General features: G+C 45.7%; 1 protein-coding gene across 1 annotated transcript; it reads right to left on the minus strand.

Moving 5' to 3' along the window:
• Positions 1–6,558: 6,558 nt before the first annotated feature.
• Positions 6,559–8,659, minus strand: C2H11orf91 (chromosome 2 C11orf91 homolog). The gene is made up of 2 exons (XM_076847028.1): positions 8,038–8,659; positions 6,559–6,751 (listed from the first exon to the last, which is right to left on the minus strand). Exons 1-2 carry the CDS (start codon positions 8,525–8,527, stop codon positions 6,666–6,668), a joined length of 576 nt encoding a protein of 191 aa, XP_076703143.1. The 5' UTR covers positions 8,528–8,659; the 3' UTR covers positions 6,559–6,665.
• Positions 8,660–17,251: the final 8,592 nt, after the last annotated feature.

Below are 17,251 nucleotides of genomic sequence, written 5' to 3' on the forward strand. Positions count from 1 at the left end.
TCTAGTCACCTTCCCTCCAGGTGCCACGTGGCCATCTGCATGGGTGTGCTCATATCCATGGATGGAATGAAAGGACCCGTTAATGGCCATCAGCTCTCCCTTCTGCACCACCTCTGGTGGAGCCTTTTGGTCTTGTCTGTTGGACGTGAGATGCCATCCTGCGTGGGAAGAATGTGCTGGCTCGCTCTAGTAGAGTTACCCTCGCCCCAGCCTGCCTCCCTCCCAGGCACTCACCCCCTCACCACTGGATGAGGGCTGAGCTCTAGGGTGGGGAAAATCCAGTGCTTCTCCATTCCTACTGGCCTGGCCTCTCTCCAGCTCATGCCTGGCGGCCCCCACCACTCCTACACCCATGCAGCTCAACAGTGAGGGCTGTGTCCTCCGCAGACTGGGACTCCCAATTCGTGGAAGTTTCCCATCTGTTGTCTTATTTGTCGTCCACCCCACCACACACAGCCATCCTGGGAGAATGGTCTCCATTCTACAGATGAGGAAAGAGGTTCAGAAAGGTTAGGTAACTTTCCTAAGGTCACATACCTGTGAGTGACAGAATCAGGATACCACTGAAGGGAAAAGGCCAGTGTCCTGAGGCACCAGCATAGCTCTCAGTGGGATAGGAAGCTTTGAAGCAGCCACTGGATCTCTCTTCCTCCTGTTCCCAGAAACCAGGCTTCACAGTCCCTCAGGCCTGACTCCTTTGTCACATGTCATGAGGCAGAGATGACTAAGATAGCAGAAAGTTTTTCCAACATGCTGGAATCTGTATTCCTGTCAGGATTAGGGGTCAGGATGGAAAAGAGAGATCATGATATAAATAGCTGGCGGCGTGTTCTATTAGGTTTCATGTTCCATCCTCTCCCTCAGCGGCCGCTGGAGGGGAAGGGCTCAGCCCTCCTCTACAGGCTGTTCCTCTGTTTACCCTGGTTTCTGGAAGGTAGAAATGGCTAATCTGATAGGTCAGGTCTAGAACATTCCTTGGCCCCATTTCCATCGGTAGACAGTCAGTACCATCCTGCGTTTTTCCATCCTCTCCTTGAGTCTCTATAATAGGCAGACCCAGGTCAGCCTGTCATCGCGGGCAGGCAGGACCAAATTCTTTCCTGCCTGTCCACATCTGTCACTGAGTGGGCAAACCAGGCTGGAAGCAGCTGCAAGCCTCACTTCTATTTTCAGCTCAACTTTGAACATTCTGAAGCAACAGTCTCTCAACTCAGCCATAAATTAAGTGGTGCGTTTGTCCCCCACTTAGCAGGAGTTGTGCTAATAAGTGTAAAACACCCAACTCTTGTTGGGGGGCAAAAACAACCCTGATCTGCCAGTTTCCATAATCTGACAATTTCCATATGTACATACTCTCACTGTGGCCAACTTCAAGGTGCCAACACAACATCATTAGGAAGGCATTCACATTGGCATACCATTACATAGTTATTGCCAACCTACAGATGCATTAGGCATAAACAGCCTCAAGAGCACAGATAATAGTGAAATATAGCAATATACATATCCGTATATAGGAAATGATGAACTGTCAATATTTATCTTAGTTTTAAATAGAGTTCAATTGTAAGTTAATGCCATTTAATTTTTTAATAATAGTTGTGTTTAACAGTTCACAAAATTCTTGAACATTGGATAATCTGCTCTTGTGAGCCACACATACTGGTTCCTCCAAGCCACCCTGCTTATCCAGTATACCTGGCAAGTGGTGTTCCCGCCATCACACTCCCCAGTGCATATTTTCCTTTGGGGGAACAACCTCTTCCATTCCATGTTGTTCTGGAGAAGCTGACAATCACACAATCCCCATCCTACTGGATGCTGATAACAGTAGTTATGACCAAAACTGGGCCAAGCTGTGGGGAGAGTGGTAGATGCCAGGACTGGGTCCGTGCATTCCTAGGAACTCACTGCAATCCACTCACCCACCCTTACTTGGTAAGTTGTGGGCAGCAACCCAGCCAGTCCCAAACACATGCCTGGTAGTATTCATGCTTATTAAAATATCCTGGACCTACTCTCCTTACCCTGATCTCTTGCAAGTTGTGCTCCTTCCCTGCAGGGTCACTGGGACTGACTGTGGCTTTATGCAAGGGCCACACCTCCTGTTCTGCAGGGTCTTTTACCACAGAGGCTCCCTGTTCCTCCCTCCCCTTACTCTTGCTGGTGGTTTCCCACCCTGCCTTTCATAGTCAAGAGCCTGTCTTTGTTGGTGATGGGGAGTTATGTTGGATAGCTTCTAAACAACCGGTGCTTATTTCTTACAATTCTGGAGGCTAAGTCCAAGATCAAGGTGCTGCCAGATTCTGTCTGATGAGGGTCAGGTTCCTAGATAGTGCCTTTTAGCTGTGACCTCACATGGTGGAAGGAGGGAAGGAAAGGCCTTTTGACTGAGATTAATACCCTTATAAAAGAGTCCCCAGAGAATCCCCAGAGAGGGGACTCTTTTATAAGGGCATTTATCTCATCCATAAGTGTCTTACCTCGAGATCTAGTCAAACTTCTAAGTCCCTACCTCTTAACACCATCATCGGGCATAGGTCTCAACATGTAAGAGGCACAGTCAGTCAGTCTGTAATATAGTCCCTTTATTTATTTGAGGGCCAGGGGTGAGGGAGTACTGGGAATTGAACCCAAGAGTGTTTTACCACTAAGCTATATCCCCAGCGCTACCACCCTCCTTTGAGACAAGGTTTTGCTAAACTGGTAAGGCAGGCCTTAAACTTCATTTCAATCCTCCTGCTTCAGCCTTCTGATTTTAGCTGAGATTACAGGCGTGCATCACTGCCCCTGGCCTAGCACCATTGCTTTATTAAACTCTTTTGAATTATCCAATTTTTGTGTGTCACTGTTTCCTGCCAGAACCCAATTTACCGTCACCCATACTTCCCACTCTGCTCTGTTCAGGGTGTGCGCATGGGGGCTTTGTGGCCCAGCAAGTAAGAACACAGGCTCTGGAACTGGCCCCTGTCTGAATTGTATTTACTAGCTGTAATATTGTGGCCACATTACTTTATTTCTTGGTGCCTCAATTTTGGCCACCTATAAAATGAGGATAGCAGTCTCTACCCTACAGGATCATTATAGGTACTAAGTGAAATGGTCCATGTAAAAAGCTTAATGTTATGTGTGATGCCTAGAAATTGCCAGTAAGTAGAGATTATATTGTTTTAGCATATGATTATTAACTATAGTCACATGCTGTACAACAGATCTCCAGAACCTGAACATTCTTTCTGAAATTTTATATTGATTATATGCTCCTACTGTGAACTCTTCTTTGTCCTTTTCCAGATTCTTTTTTCCCCTGAAACTGGAAACCCAGAATTTAAACCTGGGTTGAAAGGACATATGCCACATGGATGGCACTTAGGCCACCCCTGCCCCACCCATACCCCTGGCTCCCACTGAGCCCACTCAAGGCCTCCACAAGAACTCCCAAGTGCTGTTGGGAGCTGGGACTTTAAGACTAAGCTGTGAACCTATTTGCTTCTCCAGTCTGGTCTGCAGGAAATGGGCCCGTGGGAGTTGGTGGGAATGAGGTCTAATGGCAGCTGCGTAGTTCACCTATGCTGTAGCAAAGGGTCCTGCTGCAAGTTCACTTAACAGCTGTGTGTGTGGGCACTGAGGCATCAGGGCTGAAAAGATACCAGGATCACTGTCCTTGATGGCTTGCCCTGTCACCTGTTATTCCCAAGGCACCAAGAGATGCAAAGGGATCTGAACTTCTTGGAAGAAATGCCAGATGCTTCTGTTTTACAGCTCCCCTGGAGCTTCTGCATCTGTACCTCACAGAGGAGTCTTACAGACCTGAGTTCCACCCTGGCCCTGCCATGTCCTGGCTCTGTGCCTGAGGGTAAGTCACTTGACCTCTCAGAGACACTACTTCCTCACTTTTAAAACATGCCAAGAATAGGACCCATCTGTCACAAGGTGGTGGGGAGCAGCAGATGAGATCACTCACATCAACTGGCTTCCTGTGCCTAGCACATGTGGGTACTTACTAAATGGCCACTTTATGAGTATGTTCTGGGTGGGGCTGTCTGGACTCTGGAGAGAGAATGGAAAAACAAGGCCCCCCGGACATATCTGTCTTCATATGATCTCTGTACTGGGTTTTCTCCATGCTTGGTTTATTCTTATTCTCGTTAAGATTCTTCAGCCCCTTCCCATTATTGGTCTGGTGAGCCTGAAATTTTCTGGGAAAGCAAGAGAGCTTCTCTAGCAGCAATCAGCCTGGGCTCGAATCTGGCATCTTCCAGGAAGGAGAGATAGGGCTCCAAATCCCCACGCAGGGTGGGAGGGCTCCTGTAGGCAGAGCTGAGTCTGCCAACTCTAGGGAGAATTTATATAGTCTTTATTTGGTCTACGTACCTGCATAGTGTTTTGTAAAGATCTGAATTCACAGGTGAGATTGAGAAACAAGGAGCCCTTACTTACCCTGTGCCCACATTCCTATCTTGGCAATACTGACTGGAGCTAGGTGTCTGTTCTCCATAGTCTCCTTGGCTTCCTGTCTTCAGTTGCAGGGTTTCCAGACTTGCAAGCATGCGCATTTGCATCCCTAAGCTGGAGCATGCTGCACATGCTTCTGTGTGTGAATATACAACTCCCAGGGTTCCCACCACCTGACTTACTGGCATCTACACCCCTATACCATAGATGTAGCTTCCTATTACTGCAGATGGATCATCCGTACTCTCCTCTAAAGTCAATCTCTCTGCTAGGAGCTAAATCCGCCCCCCACTCCCACTATGGTCTGTTCCTATTCCCTCCAAAATTCACGCTGGAAAATGAATCCTCAATGCAACAGTGTTGGAAAGGGGGCCAACACATAACCTGAAGGAAGTCTTATACCATATCTTAAGTAATTTTGTCCATAAAATACTTTCATGATGGAAATTTTCCACTATGGTGTCACATATGCTCAAAAAGTTTTTGGTTTTGGAGCATCTTGGATTTGGGATTAGAGATACTCTATAATTGGCTCTCTTTCTTCCTACACTCACTCCCTTGCTGGTCTCACTTGATCTCACCCTTCAAATACACCTACATGCCCAGCAACTCTGCAACTTATAGCCCCAGTTCAAGCCTTCCTCTGAACTCCAGGCTTAAATAGCCCTCAGCTACATAGCATCTCCATTACCAAGTCTAGATGTCTAGATAGACGAGCTTCACTTATCTCAGACTAAACAGCTGATCTTCTCCCCCAAACCTGTGGACTCCTGTCTCAGACCTCAGTAACCCTGTATTCCAACCCCCTCATTGCAGCATCTTTTTTTTTTTTTTTTTTTTAGGACCACTAATCACTACAGCCTCTTAAATGCTTTTCCCACTTGCCAGCTGAAAGCCCTATGGTCTATTCACAGCGCATAGGAAAAATCTTTAACCTACAAGTCAGGTCATGTCACACCTTGGCTGAAAGCCATCTAACCACTGCCACTTGGAGTAAAGGTTGGTGTCCTCATCAGGGCTGTAAGATCCTACACACATGGGCCTCTCTGGACTCACCACCACCACTCTCTTCTCACCTCCTGCTCCAGTCAGCTGGGCTGTTGGCTGCCTTTCAACAATGCTGGCATGCTCCCACCTTAGGCCCATCTGCCTGGAACATTCCTCCAGGTTTCTTCATGGCTATGACCCTTAATCTCTTCCAAATCTTGTTGAAAAATACCTCTCAAGAAACCCTATTTGAGCTGGATACTGTAGCACACCCTGTAATCCCAGCAGCTGGGGAAGCTGAGGCAGGAGGATCTAGAGCTCAAAGCCAGCCTCAGCAACAGCAAAATGCTAAGCAACTCAGTGAGATCCTGACTCTAAATAATATACAAAATAGGGCTGAGGATGTGGCTCAGTGGTTGAGTGCTGCGGAGTTCAATCCCCAATACCCGTCCCCTCCAAAAAGAAACCCTATTTGAAATTCTACTTTGCCTTCCTCTGATCTTGTCCTTACCCTACTACTTTGTTTTATCCTCCTAAGCATGTTATCTTCTTGATACCATATTGTGGTTTGCTTATTTAAAATACTACCTGTCAGTCTGTCTCCTTACCCCATTCTAAGGAAGGGGCATGGATATGCAACAGCACTTGACAAGTATTTCTTGAATACTACACATGAATTTCTAGGAAGGATCATGGCTTTGATAAGACTAGTAGAGAGTTTTGTGTTCCAAAAAAATATTTTTAAAACAAAAAAATAAAACACTAAATACTTGCATGGACTAAAAGATGTTTTTAGGGGAAAAACATCTGGTTTTAGTTCTGGTCCTCAAAGAACCTTTCTGAGCCTCTAGAGATACAGCAGCAGAACCAAATATCTATTGCCCTTGGTTTCTTCTAATTCCCTCCTACACATCCATCCTTCTGGTTTGTGTGAATGTGGTGATATTGGGGGGCCCTTCCTCTCATGTCAGGAAACGCTGAATGCTGGCTTAGCAGCAGCTTCAATACCCTATAAGGACTTCCCCCAGCAGCGGCACAGAGGAGAGAGACCATGAGATTTACCACACAAGTGGGTATTGTATGTGAAGTATGTGCTGGGAGCAACAAGAACAGCAGTAAATACAGAACAGAAAATAACCATCTTTGAAATGACAACAAATGGGAGACATTATCTAAGCACTAACACCTATGGAGGCGGCTGCCCAGCTCTGGAGGGCAGCAGCTCAGGACAGAGAGGCCGACTTCTTTCCAGGTTGCCTGGTCTTCAGTCCTTGTAACTTCTCATCTTTTAGCGCCTTCAGGAATTTATCTGCAGGAGAGCAAAACAAACAGCTGTAGTAGAAAGGAGGACTTTGCCTAACTCTTCCTAAGCAAGCTTCTAGGAAGCAACTGTGCTCCCTACGTGAGCCCCAAACCATCTGTGATCCAAGGCAGGGGTGGGGAGTGGGTGGGAAAAACCTAATAGCCAAAACACATCTAATGGGGAAATACAGTGTCAAGAAATCCAGGAGTTTGGGCTGGAGTTGTAGCTCAGTGGTAGGACGTGCCTAGTACGTGAGGCACTGAGTTTGAACCTCAGCACCACATAAAAAATAAAGGTGTTGTGTTCATCTATAACTAAAAATTTTAAATTTTTTTTAAAATAAAGAAATCTAGGGGTTAGACAAACCCAAGTTTTCTAGGGATTGTTTTCCTTCCATGGCTATAATAAAAAGTATGTTACAGGGTGTCTGATGAATCAGAACCATTCTCATGGCCCCGTGGACCTAAGCACTTAGGTTATTTCATACTTCCCTTCCTTGTGTGGCAAGGGCAACCAGTTTAACCAGTGGTATACAGCAGTTGGAGTAGTCTTTAGCCAGAACAGGGGTGGGAAAGGGCAGTTTATGGCTACTGAACACTCTACTGTGCAAAAGGCCCCAAACCATTTTACCCTTCGACATGGAGACATTGGCTCCCACACCAGAGGATACCTGCCCACATGAGCACACCTGATCTGGCCTGGTCCATATCCCTAAGACTTTGAATCTAAAACCAGATGGCAAAGTCCAGGACCTTGGTGAGGGACTAAAGGGACACAGGGAGGCAGCCCTCCGGCACTGAAAAGTGAATGTCTCTGGGGTTCCCCTTATAGACACTACAACTGAACCTCACCTACTTCCCCCACCTCCCTCCAGAAGACTCCAGTTTAAGAGTGAACATTAAAGGTTAACTTCTCTAGATAAGAGCTGTCCGTGGTAGGTGAAGCTCCCTACTCAGGGATGGGGTATTATTGTGCAGGATTAAAGTTCAGAATGTGGGTAGTGGCTGGTGAAGTTTCAGGTGTGAGGTTTAGAATCCAGATTAACAGAATAGTTCAGGATGTAATTTGAGACTACAGGGTCCAAAAATTTCAGATGTGTGGTTGCAGGGAGGAGTCGGTTGAAATCCAGGATGAGGGCGCGGGTCTGGGTTCTGGGGGACAGATTTTGGATCAGGGACTCCTGGGGACTGGAGTCTGAGCCTAAAGCCACATTGTGGGGCTCAGCATGGCGCCAACGAGGGAGCCAGGGCAAAAAAGGATGGGCTCAGGTGGCCCCTGAGGGGGTCACGCACAGCGCTGGGAGTCGAAGCCATCCCCAGTGATGGTGAGCAGCTCCAGCTCCTTAATTCGGATCTCCAGCTCGCACAACTCCTCCGGGTGGGAGGCGGAGGCAAGCCGTGGGGTGGTGGGGCCGGGGGCCAGGGGTGAAGCAGCCCCCTCGGGGCCCGGCGGCGGCGAGTAGAAGAAGCGCAGTGGCTCGTAGGGGATGGAGGCCAGGCCGGAGGGCCACGGCGGAGGGCAGGGGCGCTCGCTGGGGGGACCGAGGCCAGGAGGCGGCGGAGGGGCCGGGGCCGGAGGTCCCTGAGGCAGGGGTCGGCCCCCAGCCACCCCACCGGCCGGCGCCCCGCCCGCCTTCAGCGGCACGAAGAGCTTCTTCCAGATGTTAAAGTCGCTGAGCGGGGACGAGGAGATGCCGCGGTCGTAGAGGGAAGGGAAATAGAGGGGCGGAGCCGGCCGCTGGCTCATCGTGGGGCTCTGACTGCCGCGCCGCCCCTTCGGCATCTTTTGAATGAGAGGCTGCGTGGGAGGAACCCCGCGCCCAGAGACTCGCGCCGGGGCCCCGTGTCGCCGGGGTTCTCGGGTTCCACAGGCCACGCCCCGACGGAGCGCGGCCCCACCCTTTCTCTCCAGCCCCGCCCTAGACAGGCGGTGCTCTGAAGCCCGGAGGCCACGCCCCAGAACGTGGCCCGCCCATTGACGTCAGGGCTCGCCTCTGTGGTGGGAAAGCCACGCCCCAAGGCCTAACCCGCAGGTTAACGCAGCGCTGCCTTCCAGCCTGGTCCTCGGCTGCTCCCGCTGCTCTTCGGTTCCTCCAGCCGGTACGTGTCCATCTTACACAGAAACTGGAAGCAAGGAGTTGGCCCAGGCTGCGAGAGAAAGCCTTTTTCAGCCTTTCTCTCCTTTTATCAGGGAGAGAAAATGTTTCCCAACAGTCTCCCCCTGCGCCAGCACACTTCCCTCATTGCCTTAGTAACCACTCCTCGCTGCAGAGCCCCGGAGAAAAAAGCGGCTGACTACTCATTCCCCACAGTGGCGAAGCAAAGGAGAAGAGGATTGGTTGGGAATGGCTGTTAGAACCAATCCATGTTTCTCCGGCACACTTAGCAGTGTCGTAGAAGATTTTGGGAAAACAGAATTCTGGTCTGGATTTGTAATGGCCCTGAAGGAAATGATGAAGTTTTGTTCTCTACCAAATGTACAATATCAGGGGCTGACAGGTAACACCATAACCCACAAAAGGAAATCCTGCTGGACCCACCTCAATCAGTTCACTTGTTCTTCATGAGAGACCTGGACATTCTGTCCAAGGGACGTGCTTATGTATGCATACGAATAGCCTGTGAGTATTAGTCATAGACTGGGGGGAAATAAATTTTCCTTGAGAGCCTCAGCCTAATGTTCGTTGGTGTAAATGCATAAGGAGTCAACGTCAGAGTCAGTAGCAGCTCCACAAGTGAATGCTATATATACACTTGCTCTGTGTGTGTGTCTGTGTGTGTGTGTGTGTGTGCATGCATGTAACTACAAAGCAGACAGATGTCCAAGTTGGATAACTTTTGGCAAGTTGTTTGACTTCTAAGTAAGTTTTCTATCAAATAGAAATAAGAGAACAGACTGTCTCCTTGAGTTATTTGTGATTATCAAGCAGAAGAACAATGCTTCAATGTGTGAAGCACTTGAAACTTAGAAACTATGCCCAAATGCAAGGGGAAATAAACAGAGAGGCTTATCTGCAACTAGGGAGCCCCCCTACACACACACACACACACACTTAGCTGTGAGCTCCTTGAAGGCAAAAATCCAGCCCAAGGATCCTCTAATATTTAGCATATAATATGGCCTGATAACTGGGCGTGTTGACTCAGACCTGTAATCCCAGCAACTCTAGAGGCTGAGGCAGGACATCCACCTCAAAACTTAGTGAGACCCTGTCTAAAAATAAAAAATAAGAAGGGGTGGGGATGTAGCTCAGTGGTACAGCACACTGGTTTAACCCCCAGTACTGCAAAAACAAACAACCAAAAACCTCATAGGGAACTGATAAATATTTGAAACTTTTAAAATAGTGTTATATGTAATGGGAATTAAAGGAGATACCACCCCAAAATATGCAACTTATGGTGTAAGAATTATTTTGAGGCAAAAGCAATTGAGAAACAGCAGTCATAAAAGAAACCCTGTCTGCCCCTTCCTGCCTAAAATCAGAGTATAAATTTCCCATTGTGAAGATGTCCTTCCTCCTGTCCCATGCCAAGAAAAGGAGAACTCATTACCGGAGAAGGTACTAACTTCAGTCTGCCTAACAAATCTTGCCTTCCAGCAGTTTCTCCTATTTATTTACCTTCCCATAATTGATTGTCCCTAGAAACCCAAACATTTTCCCCCTTTCTCTGGTCACTTTTCCACAATTTATCACCCTTTGGTAAGTGGCATATAAGTTCTCAAGCCTAACCACTTTTTTAGGCTACCCCTTCCTTTCTACCCTATGTACATGTGAGTAATAATTCTTTTCTTCTGTTACTCTTTTTTCAGTTTAATCCACAGGCCCCAGGTATAGATTGGAACCAAGAGGGTAGAGGAAAAATGTTTTTCTATCCTGTAGAGAACCATCATAGTGGTAAGAGCCAGGTATTTGGACTTAGATCTGGGACTGAGTCCTGGATTGACATGTACTTGGTTGTGTGAATGAAACTTTTCTGGACCTCAATTTTGTTTTTCAATGTATTTTTTTAGTTGTTGGTAGACACAATACCTTTATTTTACTTTTATGTGGTGCTGAAGATTGAACCCAGCACCTCATGCATGCCAGGCAAGCGCTCTACCACTGAGCCACAGCCCCAGCCCCTCAGTTTTTTAATCTATATAATGGGAATAGTAATGGCACCTACTCACTTGGATTGGCAAGATTATGTGAGATATTCTAAATGCCTAATCATGATATTTTGCTCAGTAAAAGTTAGCTTTTTTTTTTTTTAAATATCTATTTATTTTAGTTCTTGGCGGACACAACATCTTTGTTTGTATGTGGTGCTGAGGATCGAACCCGGGCCGCACGCATGCCAGGCGAGCGGGCTACCGCTTGAGCCACATCCCCAGCCCCAAAAGTTAGCTTTTGTTATTATGTATTGAAGGTCCTTAGAAGGGAAAGAGATTCGGCCATTATGTTTTGTAAATGATGGAATATAATCAAATTTTTACATGTATATATCCTTTTGAAGAGGAAAAGCTTAACAGATTTCCCACCCTTAACTCCGAGATAATCTGAATAGATTTTATACTGGATAGCTTAATTATATTCATGTAGTTATTGCTGGTAGTTATTTAAATAAGAAACTGATGACAAAAAATGTTTTCTCTAACAACTACACAATAAAACTCAAGTGCCTCAATCAACAAACATTGAGATAACCCCAAATCTGAAGATAAAGTCCATAGGGGGTAATAAGAAATCACAGTAGATAAGGCAAAATTCTGTAGGTTGTTTTGTTATGTCGAGATTGCAATAAATCACTGAGTTGATTTTAAAGCAGGAGATCAAACCATCTTTATGCACCAGCCAGCAGTCCGGATTCACCAGCTGTTGGGCCAAGGGACAAGCTGCAAGTCTACACCCTTTGACACCCTCCAAGAATTAGAGTACACCTTTATAGTTGTATGCTATGCTAAGCAACTGTCAGTGGGACAGAGACAGGGTGTTCCCACCGGAGAAGCATTTCCTACATGACATGGAGTCTCAGAAAAAAATGGAGTCTATTTAGTCATTTCCCATATAGCCTGGCACATAACAGTTTGTGCAAATAAATCTTCTGAAAACTAAGGTTGGTGATGCAGAGATACAGCAGGCTTAAATACAACTTAAATAAAACCCTTCCCTTCCTGGATTTCAAAGCTCTGTGTCACCTGCCTCTTACTCACATTCCCCATTAAGCACCAGCTGTTGGAGCTGGATCCAATTCCAAACACTCTGAGCCCCACCTTCCTGTGGAACCAATGGAAAGGCCTTTGCAATAAAGGTCAGCTGCAGGAAGTGGCTCTAGATCTGGAAGGCCGTGGGCTTGCTAATAGCACACCTGGGACAGAGCCCTCTCACCCAGTGCAGGGCCTGGTTAGGAAAGCCACAGGCTGGGCTGAAGCCTTTCCAGTTAGAGCAAAGAACAGGCCATGGTCAGGCAGGTGGGTTCTTTCTTTGCCAAACTCAACAGTCGGTTGGGGCATAGAAGTTCCTCTCCAACACTCTGACTTCCACTCTCTGTTTAACTCAGGCTGAATCACTGCCGCTGCAGTTGGCATTTGGAATTTTCGTTTGCAGAGCTCTCTCCAGCCGGGAGGGAAGGGAGCAGCTGAGTCATTCGCCTGCTTCCCTCCATCATCCCATTGCTTCCTTTGGAGATAATATAGAATGCCCCCTCTGGCTTGTTCCCCTAGCTTCCTTCCATTGCTTTAGCTCTGCGTCTGGACACCCTGCCAGCCATGGGTGCCTGGCAGTTTTTTTGGGGTCCTGTAGTGTTTGTGGCTTGGAATGCAGGTTGAATAACTCTTATCCAAACTGCTTGGAACAGCCAGGTGTGGCGGCACATGACTATAATCCCAGGGACTCAAAGAGGTTGAGGCAGGAGAATTGGAAGTTCAAGGCTTGTTCAAGGTCTCACCAGCTTGGTGAAACCCTGTCTCAAAATTTTAAATAAATAAATAAATAATAAAAAGGCTGGAGCTATAACTCAGTGGTAGAGTACCCCTGGATCCAATCGCCAGTACTGAAAAAAAAAAAAATTCCCAAATCGCTTCAGACCAGAATTGTTACAGATTCTGGAGGCGATTTTTTTGTTTTTGTTTTGTTTTTGTGTGTGTTTATTTTTGTGAGGTTTTTTAATTTGATTTTTTTTTTTTTTTTTTTTTTTTTTTTTAGTATTTGCATAGACTACAGATTGAACTCCCCTTAATCTAAAAATTTGTAATCCATGCTCCAAAAGCTGAAACTTTTGGAATGCAGATATGGCTCTTAGGAAGTTTTGGATTTGGGAGAATTTTGGATTTCTGGATTAGGGATATTCATCAACCTATACAACAGAGTTGTGTTTGAATCTAGGATTCTGTGAACATGGGATTGTCAGATCAGTTCTCTGAACTTCAACTTTCTTTTTTCTTTTTTTGGTACTAGACATTGAACCCAGAAGCACTTAACCACTAAGCCACATCCCCAGACTTTTTGTGTATTTTATTTAGAAACAGGGTCTCACTGAGTTGCTTAGGGCCTCAATAAATCACTGAGGCTGGCTTCAAACTCATGATCCTCCCGCCTCAGCCTCCCGAGCACCCAGCTCAACCTCAACTTTCTGATCTATCAACTAAATAACTGCTTCATGGGGGTTGATGTACTTGATGAAAGTATGCATAAGCAGTCCTGGAGACACATAGTAGGTGCTTCCTAAAGTATGGCCGGGGTTTTTATACAGTTATATATAACCCAGTGCAGGGCCTGGTTAGGAAAGCCACAGGCTGGGCTGAAGCCTTGAGCACTGGTGAATTGATGAGGTCAGTGGAGCAGAGGGGGTATACCACCCCTAGAAAACCAAACCTACTCCAGATAATTTGGCAAGGCCCTCCCTGAGAAGCTGAGTATCTCTGACAATGATAATAGGCATATAGAGAAAGGCCACAATGTCTCAGGTGATTGTCTTAACTCATTTATATTTTTTTTAACCCAAAGCTGTAGGTGCCATTTTTCCCATTTTACAGATAAGAAAGCTGAGACTTGGCAGGTAACTCACCCAAAGTCCTATGGATGGTTAGCATCAGAGTCAGCAGGCTGGCTTCAGTGGTGCCTCTTCACCCTCCACAGCTGCCCCACTGTCCCCCAGCACCCAAGGCAAGGCTGTGTTCATGACCTCTGGACTGCCACCTCTCTTCTCAGCAGGAGGCTTGTTTGTACCAAGATTTAAGGGCCAAGCTAGTCTAAGAAACCCAGAACAGACTTCCTTTATTATTGATTTGAATGAACCATTGTGTGGGTCTAGAGGTGGGAACTCAGGCCCACCTCCCTCTACAAGCAAGTTTCTTAAAAATGCAGTCCAGCCCTTATTCCTGTTATTTGGTAGATGTGTTCCTACACAGCTGCAGGGTAAGAAAAAAATTCTTTTTTAGTAAACTGAACCCTGGAGGTATTTTAATGAAATAGTGTGTGCAGAAGCCTAGAAGATAAACAGGCTGGGTTTAAACCCCCCAACCAGCATCAACTAGCTGGGCTACTTTGGGCTAACTGTGTCTCCAACACTTATTGACCATGTACTTAAGAGTTCTCATGTTGCTGACTGAAAGAAATAGATGTGTCAGAATGTTCTGTAGGTAGCCACAGAATTCGTCACAGATTTTTACCAGAGGGCTACAAGATGACTCATGGAGTCAAAAGCTTAAGAACTAGCTTTTTCAATGGTGCAGAGACCAGGGCAACTTCAGGAATTCAGGAACAGGAAGGAATCAAGTGCTCAACAAGGTTGGCAGGCTATTCTTATCTACTTAAGGCCCCTTTCTGCCTTCACCCACAGAGGCTTTGCCAACGCCCACCCCCCAAGACACAGCTCCAGCCAGAGGATATGATCAGAAGATAGTTGGGAGTTTTCTGGGGAATATTTTACTTTCCTAGTAAGAGAGACAAAAATGACTGAACTTTCCCCTTCATTTTCTCTTCCTGCCATGAACTTGAATGTAACGCAAAAACTTGTGCAGTTATTTTGTGCTCATAGGAAAAAAACAAGAATATCACTGAGATTCCGGCCTTGATATTGTCAGGCGTTGAGCCGAGGCTTGCAGTTGCTTATCTCTGGATCGGTTATAGAAGAAAATCAGACTCCATTGGATTAAACCACTCTAAGGTGGGCTATGTATTATTTACTGTTAAATGCCTGTGTATTGTTTACTGTTAACCCCCCCCCAAAAAAAATTTCTTTTTCAGTCCTTGCATAACTCCATGCAAGTCAAATTTTGGGAGAAATTTTGGCTAGAGGAGAGTAGGTTACTTGTATTAATAGTCCCCCCAACATAAAAAGATAGATGTAATTCCCCCAAATTTCTGGACAGAAATTTTTGGTGGCCAGAAACAAACTTTCTCAAACTAGTTCAAGGAATAGAAAAGGGGAGAGGGCATTAGAATAAGGCTAGATCTTACTGAATCCAAGGGCAAGCTTCTGAGCCCCAGTCAGTAAATTTGTGTTGTCATCTATAATCTGTAAGCACTCTTAAGGGTTTGGGTATAGACAATACTATTCATAATAAAAATTCAGAAAATCAAGTGACCTGGTATATTAACAGTGCTTAAAGTAGGGTCTGGCACATAAGAAGCTCTCGAGTTATGACCACTATGTTCCCTGGTCCCACTAGGTCCATACTGGTGGAGAATATGAATTACAATTCAAAATTCCAGTTCCGGCCACAACACCAGATCACACTGAATATGACAGCTACTTAAACCAATAAGGGCCACCACCATCCTATTGGTGTAAACACTTGAGGTGGCCTGATCGACCTATCTGTAAGCCCACAACCAGGTTGGTGGGGTCAGTGGAGACAATGAGCAATGATTATATGTAGGCTCAACAAACAGAAGCTACAACTAAGAATAGCAAGGGCAGGAACAGCAATGCCCTAGAGGAGCTGATCACAGAAAGGAACGCCCCACCCACAGCTGAGGAAGTTGGAGTTTTCCAGTTTGTTTTCTGCAGGGCACATCCTCTCCCTCTTCTCTAAAGACTCAGAGATCCACCCAGCAGCTGGGGAAAAAAGAAAACATCCTTACCGCCAATGAGCACTGCAGACCCCTACCTAGAAATTAAGGCACTTAGTTGAGTGTAGTGACACTTGCCTGTAATCCCAGCAACTTGCAAGGCGGAAGCCAGAATTGCAAGCAAACAATACACAGTCCAATTTAGAGTAGTATCATCTGATAGAGTCTGATTTTCTTCCATTAAAAAATCCAGAGATAAGCAACTGCAAGAATTGCATGTTTAAGACTGGTCTCAGCAATTTAGCAAGACCCCATCTCTAAATTTAAAAATAAAATAAAAAAGGTTGGGATTGTAGCTCTGTGGTAAAGTACCTTTGGGTTCAACCCCCAGTACCAAAAAAAAAAAAACAGGAAAAAAAATAAGAAGAAAAAGAAATTAAGGCACTCAGTGTGGTCATTTATCTTGCCCCTAAATAATACGAATGTATACGAACAGCTTTAGTTTAGATAAATAAGACTATCTATTATAAATTTTTATACTGAATAATAAAAGAAATTTGAAAAGAAGACCTCTAGTCATTTCTACTTATGTCAGCCAGTGCGATAAATGTACTATGATTCACTGGAGGTCCAAGACCTCTAGTCACCTGTCCATTGCTGTGACAAAAAAAACTGAGATAAACAACTTATAAGGAAGAAAAGTTTATTTTGGCTGACAGTTTCTGAAGTACCTGACCATGCTCCACTGCTTTTGGGCCTGTGGTGAGGCAGAACATCATGGCAGGGAGCATATGGCAGGGCAAAGCTGCTCACCTCATGGTGGCCAGGAAGCAACGAGGAAGAGAAAGGGGCCAGAGTCCCAGGATCCCCTTCAAGTTAGGTCCCAGTGACCTAACTTCCTTCTACTAGACCTCTCCCCTAAAGGTTCTGCCACCTCCCAATAGCACCACCAGCTGGGGACCAAGCCTCCTTCTATACAGGAGCTTTTGGAAGGCACTGAAGATCCAAACCATAACATTCATATATTTGAGCATCTTTATTATTGCCAGACCCTTTACAAGTGCATTCTTTTGAGCCTCACAACAATTCTTGAGGTAGGTGCAAAAAGCCAATGCTTAGAAAGGTTTTAAAAAAACAACAAAAAAAACCTTTTAATCAGAGATCTAGCAAATTAGTGGATGATACAGAACCCAATTTCCCAACTACTAAACCCACTCACTTTGCTGCCTTCCTCAAATGAAATCTCTCTGAGAAACAGTGGGCATTTAGAAACAGTGGCAGACACTGTGTTCTGAAATGATCTTCTGTTTCCAGAAAAGTCTAATGAGGTCCTGTGAAGCTCACACTGTTGGGGAATTTTTCAGGAACAAATGACTGCATTTAATGTTTGCTTTCCTAAGACAGCAATTGATTTTTTTCAAAGCACAAAAGCACCAGGGGTTTATTCCAGATTTCCTTTCAAAGTTAGCCTGGAGAGTACATTAAAGACAGTGTGCAGATGAGTAGGA

This window comes from Callospermophilus lateralis, chromosome 2 (assembly GCF_048772815.1).
Source record: "Callospermophilus lateralis isolate mCalLat2 chromosome 2, mCalLat2.hap1, whole genome shotgun sequence".
Classification (NCBI taxonomy): domain Eukaryota; kingdom Metazoa; phylum Chordata; class Mammalia; order Rodentia; family Sciuridae; genus Callospermophilus; species Callospermophilus lateralis.

Bases quoted from the DNA above. Each gene is read 5' to 3' on its own strand.
- C2H11orf91 (XM_076847028.1), bottom strand. From the start codon at position 8,527: ATGCCGAAGGGGCGGCGCGGCAGTCAGAGCCCCACGATGAGCCAGCGG. The intron at 6,752-8,037 runs GTGCGTGACCCC...GCTCTCCTGCAG, and splicing joins TGGCTTCGACTCCCAGCGCT to ATAAATTCCTGAAGGCGCTA.